General features: G+C 41.7%; 1 protein-coding gene across 1 annotated transcript in view; it reads left to right on the plus strand.

The window, feature by feature from the left end:
* The window catches only part of LOC106564362 (stress-induced-phosphoprotein 1), a 32090-nt gene that overhangs the window by 7165 nt on the left and 12743 nt on the right, over positions 1 to 12182 (plus strand). The window contains exons 2-3 of the mRNA XM_045690935.1: positions 10292 to 10431; positions 11923 to 12135. Of these exons, the coding sequence (XP_045546891.1) occupies positions 10292 to 10431; positions 11923 to 12135 (353 nt within the window). The remainder of the gene's footprint in view (positions 1 to 10291; positions 10432 to 11922; positions 12136 to 12182) is intronic.

Consider the following 12182-nt stretch of genomic DNA (forward strand, 5'->3'; position numbering starts at 1 on the left):
CAGGCTAGATAAACTAGTAATATCATCAACCATGTGTAGTTAACTAGTGATTATGATTGATTGATTGTTTTTTATAAGATAAGTTTAATGCTAGCTAGCAACTTACCTTGGCTTCTTACTGCATTCGCGTAACCTCGTGGAGTGCAATGTAAAGCAGGTGGTTAGAGCGTTGGACTAGTTAACCGTAAGGTTGCAAGATTGAATCCCTGAGCTGACAAGGTAAAAATCTGTCTTTCTGCCCCTGAACAAGGCAGTTAACCCACCGTTCCTAGGCCGTCATTGAAAATGAGAATGTGTTCTTAACTGACTTGCCTAGTTAAATAAAGGTCTAAAAAAAAAAAAGAAAAAGAAAAAAGAAATCGGCCAAATCGGCCTCCAAAAATACCGATTTCCGATTGTTATGAAAACTTGAAATCGGCCCCAATTAATCGGCCATTCCGATTAATCGGTCTACAAGATACAAGATACACTCTACTAGAACAAGATACACTCTACTAGAACAAGATACACTCTACTAGAACAAGATGCACTCTACTAGAACAAGATGCACTCTACTAGAACAAGATGCACTCTACTAGAACAAGATGCACTCTACTAGAACAAGATACACTCTACTAGAACAAGATGCACTCTACTAGAACAAGATGCACTCTACTAGAACAAGATGCACTCTACTAGAACAAGATGCACTCTACTAGAACAAGATGCACTCTACTAGAACAAGATGCACTCTACTAGAACAAGATACACTCTACTAGAACAAGATGCACTCTACTAGAACAAGATTCTTGAACAGATGCACTCTACTAGAACAAGATGCACTCTACTAGAACAAGATGCACTCTACTAGAACAAGATACACTCTACTAGAACAAGATGCACTCTACTAGAACAAGATACACTCTACTAGAACAAGATGCACTCTACTAGAACAAGATACACTCTACTAGAACAAGATACACTCTACTAGAACAAGATGCACTCTACTAGAACAAGATGCACTCTACTAGAACAAGATGCACTCTACTAGAACAAGATGCACTCTACTAGAACAAGATGCACTCTACTAGAACAAGATACACTCTACTAGAACAAGATGCACTCTACTAGAACAAGATACACTCTACTAGAACAAGATACACTCTACTAGAACAAGATGCACTCTACTAGAACAAGATGCACTCTACTAGAACAAGATGCACTCTACTAGAACAAGATACACTCTACTAGAACAAGATGCACTCTACTAGAACAAGATACACTCTACTAGACCAAGATACAGGAATCAAACCTGCAATAATTGGGCCATGCTTTTAACAAAATGTCAAAATACACTTCTGTGAAACACATAATGAACCCTTGTATGTAGACACCTGTAATGTTACGCACTTCCACAGTAGGCTAACAACATGTATTTAAACGGTAATAATCCACACGCTAATTGTTACCCCCGATCAACAGGTTGCTAGAGAGAGAGAGAGAGCCGGCTGAGATATACATAACGTTCCTCTCTTCCACAGTAAACCTAAACTAGTTAAACGTCATTCCCAGGCTATTTTCAGTGTCTCTGATTTCGTCAGCTGAAGGTGTTGCAACAGCATCCGAGCAGAGAGCAGAGTCAGCAGACAATCTGGACGTGTCACCAGTCCACCAGGTTGTTGTTGTTGTGGTATTCAAATGAGAGGCACCTGATTGCTGTCATCACACTGAAGAGGCAGTGTAGGTTTGACGATAACATCTGGGGCTGGCCGCGTTCCAAATGGCATCCTATTCCCTATGCACTCTGTGGTCGAATGTAGTGCACTACATAGGGAATGGGGTGCCCTTTGAGACGCACCTGGATGAAGTCTTGTACTTTCAGTTTGATTGTCCTCCGACTTTTAGCTGCCGAGAAATCCTCTTCCGTGATGACTCACTCATGTTTGATCAAACCAGAAGGATGTCTCTGAAGTGTCATAAGAGAATAGAGGGAATGGATTAGAGTAGAACTGAACTGATCCATTATACGACAGGGAAAACATGTATTTCTGCTGACACAGATAGTACCCACCCCACCCGTCTGTATCATTGGGCTGATGGTGGGGATGGTGATGATGAGGGTGGTATGGAGATGGGTTGTGTTGTGTGTATTCTTTGTGGTTGACTGTGTGGTGGCTAACTACTAACAAACGGTTCCTCTTGATTTTACTCTCTTCTGTCTTCTTCTCTGGTCTGTCAGCCTAAGGCATTATGGGTGATGGAGGGGAGGGGTACTTTGTCTCTGAGTGGCAGGAAACCACAGGCATGCAGCCACCACTCTGTTTATTTTCCAGAGAGAGAGAGAGAGAGAGAGAGATCTCTCAAACAGACCCAGAAACGATTTGAAAACAAATCCAACATTGATAACTCCCATGTCTGTTAGGTGAGATACTGCAGTGTGCAATCCCAGCAGCAAGATTTGTGGCCCGTTGTCATGAGAAAAGGGAAACCAGTGGAGCACAAACAATATTATAAATACCACCAATATATATCTGTGTATCGTCCCCTGCTATTTGTACTACAACTATTTACACATTGCTAAAACATAGCTGATAATAACACTTGAAATGTCTATATTTTTTCAACCTTTTTAAGTGCGACGTTCACTTGTAATTTCTAGTAGTTTTTTGTTGATGTTGGTCAATTAGTTTCTTCTCACTTGTTTATTTCACTTGCTTTGGCAATGTAAACATACAGTATGTTTCCATGCCAATAAAACCCTTTGAATTAAATTGAGAGAGGCAGAGCGAGAGAGGCAGAGAGAGAGAGGCAGAGAGAGAGAGGGTGGCAGAAGAGTGGGGCAGAAGAGGGAGAAGGAGAGATGTTCAGAGAGAGAAGGAGAGGCAGAAAGGGAGAGAGGCTGAGAGCATGGCAGAGAGAGAAGAGTGAGAGAGAGAGGGGGGAGGTAAAGTCCTTTCCCAGCATTTTTCTGATCCCTATCAAAGTAGTGTAACACAAACAGCTTCTCTGCTGGCCTTGGGAACCAGATACACAACGCGGTTTTTATATCGCACAAGAAAGAAGGGTGGTTTTTCTGACAATGCTGCTGCTTGTTTCTTAGCAGTGTAAGTAGTGTTTCAGTCATTGTTTATTTCTAACATAGGCTCAGTAAAAAGTGATGGGGAAAAAGACACAAACGAACTAATATTAACTAATAATATAAACTAATATGAGACGTTTAGACGAGGGTCGTTAAGTAGGGCACTGAAAAGTGTTGAAACGGAATTAGTTTCTTATTTGAAGAGATCAGGAAGTACCTTCCAGTTTCTAAAAGTTTCCCCAGTTTTGTGACTACTGAACATGACCCAGGGAGGAGCCGTTGTGTGTTTAAGGGGAGTGAGCCGTTGTTGACCGAGGTAATACAACATTCCAGAACGTTCCGGTAGAAATCTATTGTGTAGATATGATTGCCTATCTATCATGACGAATAGGGCATGCTCTATATTATTCATTGCATTTCTATCTGCAATGTTCTGAACGTTTCACCTTACTGAACAAGAGCCCAGATGTAAGCCAGCCAGCCAGTCAGAAGTGCTGACAACGGCATGCAGGCTTAGCTCTCTGTCCTTGTGAGAAGCAAACATACTGGTTGGATTAGGCCCTTTTCCTGTGCTAACTTTGCAACTTGATTATTTCATTATGAAGATGGAGAATATCTCATTCCACACATGGTTTAACACTTGCGTCAAGATGAGGTTGTTTGAGGCTGTTTTGAGTATATTTGTCATGGTTGGAATTGAGTTGGGTTTGCCTCTCAAATGGCTCCCTGTTCCCTTTATAGTGCACTACTTTTGCCCAGGGCCGATAGGGCTTCAGCATGCTTTGGTTCAGCTGGCGCCTAGCCCAACTCTGCTTGGTGAACCGAACGAGTGTGCTCGCATGTTCCCTTAAAAGACCTTTGCTTAAAAGAAACAAAAAACGGTAATAGTACGTTTTGTCCATCTTGAGGCGCCGCAGCCAGTATACACTTCCTCAAAATAGTTCGAATTCATCTAACTCATCAAATCTGTCATTAATTTGGACTTTTTTTTTGCTAAGGAGATCTTAGTCAAACAATTGTACATTTAACTAAGATGTTTGGTGCAGTGTTTTTCAAGGGAAAGGGGGATACGTAGTCAGTTGTACAACTGAATGCATTTAACTGAAATGTGTCTTCTGCATTTAACCCAACCCATCTGAATCAGAGAGGTGCAGGGGGCTGCCTTAATCGACATCCACGGCACCTACGGAGCAGTTGTTGGTTAACTGCCTTGCTCAAGTGCAGAACGGCAGATTTCTCCACCTTTCCGGCTTAGGGATTCGAACCAGCCACCTTTCGGTTACTGGCTCAACACTCTTAACCGCTAGGAAATGAGTATTCTATCGTTGAATGACAACAGACACTTTATTGAAGAATCCCTACTGTTGACCAATAACCGATGAAGGGGTGTAGACTTTGGCTACCGAAATTCGGCTTGCCTCGCGAAATGTTGTGTACCCGTACAGCCACAAAACACCTGCCGAAGACCAAAACAAACAAAAACGTCACAAAATGTTGTCATAATATATGCACAAACTGTTTCGTCTGGGAAGCACACAGAGGCCTTTACATAACGTAACATAACATCCCATTACTTATAGGCCTGTTGGGTCCCAGAGGTCACACGCCCGGACGCACACACACACACGTTCCTCCTCTCTCCCGTTGCTCCTCTCTGCGTGTGTTTGAGTCTGGCTGCTAATGCCAAACAGATAGAGTTTCCCTTCTTTCCTCAGGCCCAGGCGACAGGCCTGCTGCTGGTTGGTCGGTGGTGGTTCTATTTCTGGACTTACAGGGCTCCTTCTTTAAGGCTGTGTCCCAAATGGCACCCTTTTCCCCATTTAGAGCACTACCGTCGACCAGGGGCCACAGGGGAGTGGTAGAGGATAGGGTTCCATTTGGGACGCACACCAGTTCTTCCGTCTCTGAACATCTGTTCTGGCTGCCGTCACCTCACAGGCTGACCGAGGTGCATGGAATCACAAGGCAAACATATTCCTTTACCCCTTCTCCCTACTGTTTTGTTTCATGTCTTTTGGCATTCTTTTTTATTTACATTGTTTTGTTGGAGAGAGAGAGAGGAATTGAAAACTAATCAAACAAATCCAACATTGATAACACCCATATCTGTTAGGTGCAGTGTGATGTCACAGCAGTGAGATTTGTGGCCCGTTGTCATGAGAAAAGGGCAACCAGTGGAGCACAAACAATATTATAAATACCACCAATATATATCTGTGTATCGTCCCCTGCTATTTGTACTACAACTATTTACACATTGCTAAAACATAGCTGATAATAACACTTGAAATGTCTATATTCTTTCAACCTTTTTAAGTGCGACGTTCACTTGTAATTTCTAGTAGTTTTTTGTTGATGTTGGTCAATTAGTTTCTTCTCACTTGTTTATTTCACTTGCTTTGGCAATGTAAACATACAGTATGTTTCCCATGCCAATAAAACCCAATGTAAACATACAGTATGTTTCCCATGCCAATAAAACCCAATGTAAACATACAGTATGTTTCCATGCCAATAAAACCCAATGTAAACATACAGTATGTTTCCCATGCCAATAAAACCCAATGTAAACATACAGTATGTTTCCCATGCCAATAAAACCCAATGTAAACATACAGTATGTTTCCCATGCCAATAAAACCCAATGTAAACATACAGTATGTTTCCCATGCCAATAAAACCCAATGTAAACATACAGTATGTTTCCCATGCCAATAAAACCCAATGTAAACATACAGTATGTTTCCATGCCAATAAAACCCAATGTAAACATACAGTATGTTTCCCATGCCAATAAAACCCAATGTAAACATACAGTATGTTTCCCATGCCAATAAAACCCAATGTAAACATACAGTATGTTTCCCATGCCAATAAAACCCAATGTAAACATACAGTATGTTTCCCATGCCAATAAAACCCAATGTAAACATACAGTATGTTTCCCATGCCAATAAAACCCAATGTAAACATACAGTATGTTTCCCATGCCAATAAAACCCAATGTAAACATACAGTATGTTTCCCATGCCAATAAAACCCAATGTAAACATACAGTATGTTTCCCATGCCAATAAAACCCAATGTAAACATACAGTATGTTTCCCATGCCAATAAAACCCAATGTAAACATACAGTATGTTTCCCATGCCAATAAAACCCAATGTAAACATACAGTATGTTTCCCATGCCAATAAAACCCAATGTAAACATACAGTATGTTTCCCATGCCAATAAAACCCAATGTAAACATACAGTATGTTTCCCATGCCAATAAAACCCAATGTAAACATACAGTATGTTTCCCATGCCAATAAAACCCAATGTAAACATACAGTATGTTTCCCATGCCAATAAAACCCAATGTAAACATACAGTATGTTTCCCATGCCAATAAAACCCAATGTAAACATACAGTATGTTTCCCATGCCAATAAAACCCAATGTAAACATACAGTATGTTTCCCATGCCAATAAAACCCAATGTAAACATACAGTATGTTTCCCATGCCAATAAAACCCAATGTAAACATACAGTATGTTTCCCATGCCAATAAAACCCAATGTAAACATACAGTATGTTTCCCATGCCAATAAAACCCAATGTAAACATACAGTATGTTTCCCATGCCAATAAAACCCAATGTAAACATACAGTATGTTTCCCATGCCAATAAAACCCAATGTAAACATACAGTATGTTTCCCATGCCAATAAAACCCAATGTAAACATACAGTATGTTTCCCATGCCAATAAAACCCAATGTAAACATACAGTATGTTTCCCATGCCAATAAAACCCAATGTAAACATACAGTATGTTTCCCATGCCAATAAAACCCAATGTAAACATACAGTATGTTTCCCATGCCAATAAAACCCAATGTAAACATACAGTATGTTTCCCATGCCAATAAAACCCAATGTAAACATACAGTATGTTTCCCATGCCAATAAAACCCAATGTAAACATACAGTATGTTTCCCATGCCAATAAAACCCAATGTAAACATACAGTATGTTTCCCATGCCAATAAAACCCAATGTAAACATACAGTATGTTTCCCAAGCCAATAAAACCCAATGTAAACATACAGTATGTTTCCATGCCAATAAAACCCAATGTAAACATACAGTATGTTTCCCATGCCAATAAAACCCAATGTAAACATACAGTATGTTTCCCATGCCAATAAAACCCAATGTAAACATACAGTATGTTTCCCATGCCAATAAAACCCAATGTAAACATACAGTATGTTTCCCATGCCAATAAAACCCAATGTAAACATACAGTATGTTCCCATGCCAATAAAACCCAATGTAAACATACAGTATGTTCCCATGCCAATAAAACCCAATGTAAACATACAGTATGTTTCCCATGCCAATAAAACCCAATGTAAACATACAGTATGTTTCCCATGCCAATAAAACCCAATGTAAACATACAGTATGTTTCCCATGCCAATAAAACCCAATGTAAACATACAGTATGTTTCCCATGCCAATAAAACCCAATGTAAACATACAGTATGTTTCCCATGCCAATAAAACCCAATGTAAACATACAGTATGTTTCCCATGCCAATAAAACCCAATGTAAACATACAGTATGTTCCCATGCCAATAAAACCCAATGTAAACATACAGTATGTTTCCCATGCCAATAAAACCCAATGTAAACATACAGTATGTTTCCCATGCCAATAAAACCCAATGTAAACATACAGTATGTTTCCCATGCCAATAAAACCCAATGTAAACATACAGTATGTTTCCCATGCCAATAAAACCCAATGTAAACATACAGTATGTTCCCATGCCAATAAAACCCAATGTAAACATACAGTATGTTTCCCATGCCAATAAAACCCAATGTAAACATACAGTATGTTTCCCATGCCAATAAAACCCAATGTAAACATACAGTATGTTTCCCATGCCAATAAAACCCAATGTAAACATACAGTATGTTTCCCAAGCCAATAAAACCCAATGTAAACATACAGTATGTTTCCATGCCAATAAAACCCAATGTAAACATACAGTATGTTTCCCATGCCAATAAAACCCAATGTAAACATACAGTATGTTTCCCATGCCAATAAAACCCAATGTAAACATACAGTATGTTCCCATGCCAATAAAACCCAATGTAAACATACAGTATGTTTCCCATGCCAATAAAACCCAATGTAAACATACAGTATGTTTCCCATGCCAATAAAACCCAATGTAAACATACAGTATGTTCCCATGCCAATAAAACCCAATGTAAACATACAGTATGTTCCCATGCCAATAAAACCCAATGTAAACATACAGTATGTTTCCCATGCCAATAAAACCCAATGTAAACATACAGTATGTTCCCATGCCAATAAAACCCATTGAATTGAGAGAGAGAGGCAGAGAGAGCTGGGGAGATAAAGTCCTTTCCCATCAACTTTATGTTCCCTATCAAAGTAGTGTAACACAAACAGCTTCTCTGCTGGCCTTGGATACCAGATTCACAACATGTGGTTTTCATTTCGCACCAGAAATATGTTTTTTTTTCAACAATGTTGCTGCTTGTGTCACGTATACTCCCTCTCCGGCGCTCGAGGTCGGCAGGCTGCTCATTATTACGCACACCTGTCACCATTGTTATGCAAGTTAGCGCCTCATCAGACTCACCTGGACTCCATTATCTCCCTGATTACCTTCCCTATATATGTCACTCCCTTTGGTTCCTTCCCCAGGTGTTATTGACTCTACTTGTGTGTCTTGTTTTGGTCTATGTTTGTTTAGTTATTAAATATTCACTCCCTGAACTTACTTCCCGACTCCCAGCGTACACGTTACCGCTTGTTTCTTAGCAGTGTAAGTAGTGTTTCAGTCATTGTTTCTTTCTAACATAGGCTCAGTAAAATTGGAGGAAAAAAGACAAAACCAACTAATATAAACTGAGACGTTTAGACGAGGGTTGTTAAGTAGGGCACTGGAAAGGTTTGACACGGAAATTAGTTTCTTATTTGAAGAGATCAGGAAGTACCTTCTAGCTTCAATCAGTTTCTCAAAGTTTCCCCAGAACTCAAATGAGTTTCACTTGAAATGAAACAGAATGAATGAGCGATCAGGCGGGGTTCCACCAGGCTAGCATTTTCCAGATCGTGAGGCTTGAGTGAATAAGCCAGAAACAAGGACGCTGATGGAAATAAAAAAATGAAACCATTGTAGGCAGCCTCCCTATATGCAGGAATACTATGGACACTGCCAGGCCCAGTGCCAATAGGTCTAGGCTGCTTATTAAATGGCACCCTTTTCCCTATGTAGTGCACTACTTTTGACACTATGGGCCCTGGTTAAAAGTGGTGCACTACATGGCGATAGGGAATAGGGTTCCATTTGGGACACAGACCTAGAGCACAAGGTACAGGAGGTTATCAGGGTCAGGTAAGGGAAGCATCCAGGTGGCAGACAGACAGTGGGTGTTGAAGGGGAAGGTTCTGATCTGTCTGTGCTGCCCTCAACAGGCTGCAGTTGGTCTGGATTGAACTTTTTGGTTAAATGTGTGTTCCAAAGGTCACCCTATTCCCTATATAATGCACTAATTCTGACCATGACCCAAAACAGTGAACTATATGATATAGGGTGCCATTTGGGATGCACTATATGAGTGTGTTGGGGGGGAGGGGGAAGAGTCTGTCATTTCTTCTTGGTAGGGCAACGATACACTTCCTGTACGGATCCACTGGTCCAATATGTTTCCACCCAAAGAACAAAGGAGAATCTCTAGCAGCATGTGTACTGTACTGTGTTTTCTCTTCTCCTCCCTGTCCTCTCTATTCCTTCTCTTTTCCCTCCAGTCCCCATCTCAATGAGACTAACCTGTAGGGGACAGTGGGGTATGTTGAGCCATTTTTTTTTACATTCAGCATCACTACGTCAAGGGAAATATAGTATTCTTTCTAACAACAATATCTATATATATTTCAGGATGTTGTGTATCCCTGGAAATAATCAGAATCCATTTAAACATGGATATATCTGGGCTGCTGCCTCCGCCTCTTCCTCCTTCTCTTCCTCATCTTTCTCCTCCCTGTTCTCTTTGTTCTCCTCCTCCAAAGTCTCTAACTTTCTCAGTGAGACCAACCTGTATAGATAATGTTACAGAAGTAATATGAAACAAACACCAAAGTGTTTTCTTTGGTTGATTTGTGTTGGCTCTCTGGTTCTGTGTGTTTCTAGATGGGCCAGGTGAGCAGGAGGAGCGAGGAGGAGGAGCTCCAGGTCCAGCCGTGGGTGGAGAGGTCCTGAGTGGGGAGGAGGAGTTGAGTGAGGAGGAGAAGACCAGAAGGAGAGCAGAGAGACGCAGGGCTAAGAGAAAGGTGAGTAGCACACACACACACACACACCTGTACTATGTCACACCTATACCACATCATAATCAACCTGGTAACACTTCAAATTAAGTTGCTCTTATACCTGTGTAACCTGTAACTTTATACCGGTGTAACCTGTAATAACACTGTCATTACTACAGTAACATTGTTGCTACATAGTCATTAACAAATGTCTGTGTAATTAATCTTAATGAATTAATAATTAATGACGTAATAGAGTTGAGTAATGGAGTTAGTTTTTGGTATTGCACCAGAGGAATAAGGAACTAGTGACAATTTGTTTATCTCTATCATACCTGGTCCACCTGTCATTATCTCTGTCATACCTGGTCCACCTGTCATTATCTCTGTCATACCTGGTCCACCTGTCATTATCTCTGTCATACCTGGTCCACCTGTCATTATCTCTGTCATACCTGGTCCACCTGTCATTATCTCTGTCATACCTGGTCCACCTGTCATCATCTCTGTCATACCTGGTCCACCTGTCATCATCTCTGTCATACCTGGTCCACCTGTCATCATCTCTGTCATACCTGGTCCACCTGTCATCATCTCTGTCATACCTGGTCCACCTGTCATTATCTCTGTCATACCTGGTCCACCTGTCATTATCTCTGTCATACCTGGTCCACCTGTCATTATCTCTGACATACCTGGTCCACCTGTCATCATCTCTGTCATACCTGGTCCACCTGTCATCATCTCTGTCATACCTGGTCCACCTGTCATCATCTCTGTCATACCTGGTCCACCTGTCATCATCTCTGGCATACCTGGTCCACCTGTCATCATCTCTGTCATACCTGGTCCACGTGTCATTATCTCTGTCATACCTGGTCCACCTGTCATCATCTCTGTCATACCTGGTCCACCTGTCATTATCTCTGTCATACCTGGTCCATCTGTCATTATCTCTGTCATACCTGGTCCACCTGTCATTATCTCTATCATACCTGGTCCACGTGTCATCATCTCTGTCATACCTGGTCCACCTGTCATTATCTCTGTCATACCTGGTCCACCTGTCATCATCTCTGTCATACCTGGTCCACCTGTCATCATCTCTGTCATACCTGGTCCACCTGTCATCATCTCTGTCATACCTGGTCCACCTGTCATCATCTCTGTCATACCTGGTCCAACTGTCATCATCTCTGTCATACCTGGTCCACCTGTCATCATCTCGTCATACCTGGTCCACCTGTCATCATCTCTGTCATACCTGGTCCACCTGTCATTATCTCTGTCATACCTGGTCCACCTGTCATTATCCCTGTCATACCTGGTCCACCTGTCATTATCTCTATCATACCTGGTCCACCTGTCATCATCCCTGTCATACCTGGTCCACCTGTCATTATCTCTGTCATACCTGGTCCACCTGTCATTATCTCTGTCATACCTGGTCCACGTGTCATCATCTCTGTCCTCCTTACCCTCCCTCAACACACCTTTACCATTCTCTCTTTACAGAGACAGAAAGAACGAAAGAAACTGGAGAAGGAGGAGAAGAGCGCGGATGCTGAGCAGGAGGGAGGAGTAGCGTCAGAGTCTGAGAGTGAAAGTGAAGAGGAGAAGGAAGAGGTAGAGAGGGTAGTACCTCCTGCCAAGAACAAGCCCACGCCTCCTCTCGCTGTGTCTGGGAACAAGAGCAACCGCCAGCCCCCTGTCAGGACCCCAGTGGAGGTAGGGGAGGGAGGGAGGTAGGGGAGGGAGGGAGGGAGGTAAGGAGG

This window comes from Salmo salar, chromosome ssa12 (assembly GCF_905237065.1).
Source record: "Salmo salar chromosome ssa12, Ssal_v3.1, whole genome shotgun sequence".
Classification (NCBI taxonomy): domain Eukaryota; kingdom Metazoa; phylum Chordata; class Actinopteri; order Salmoniformes; family Salmonidae; genus Salmo; species Salmo salar.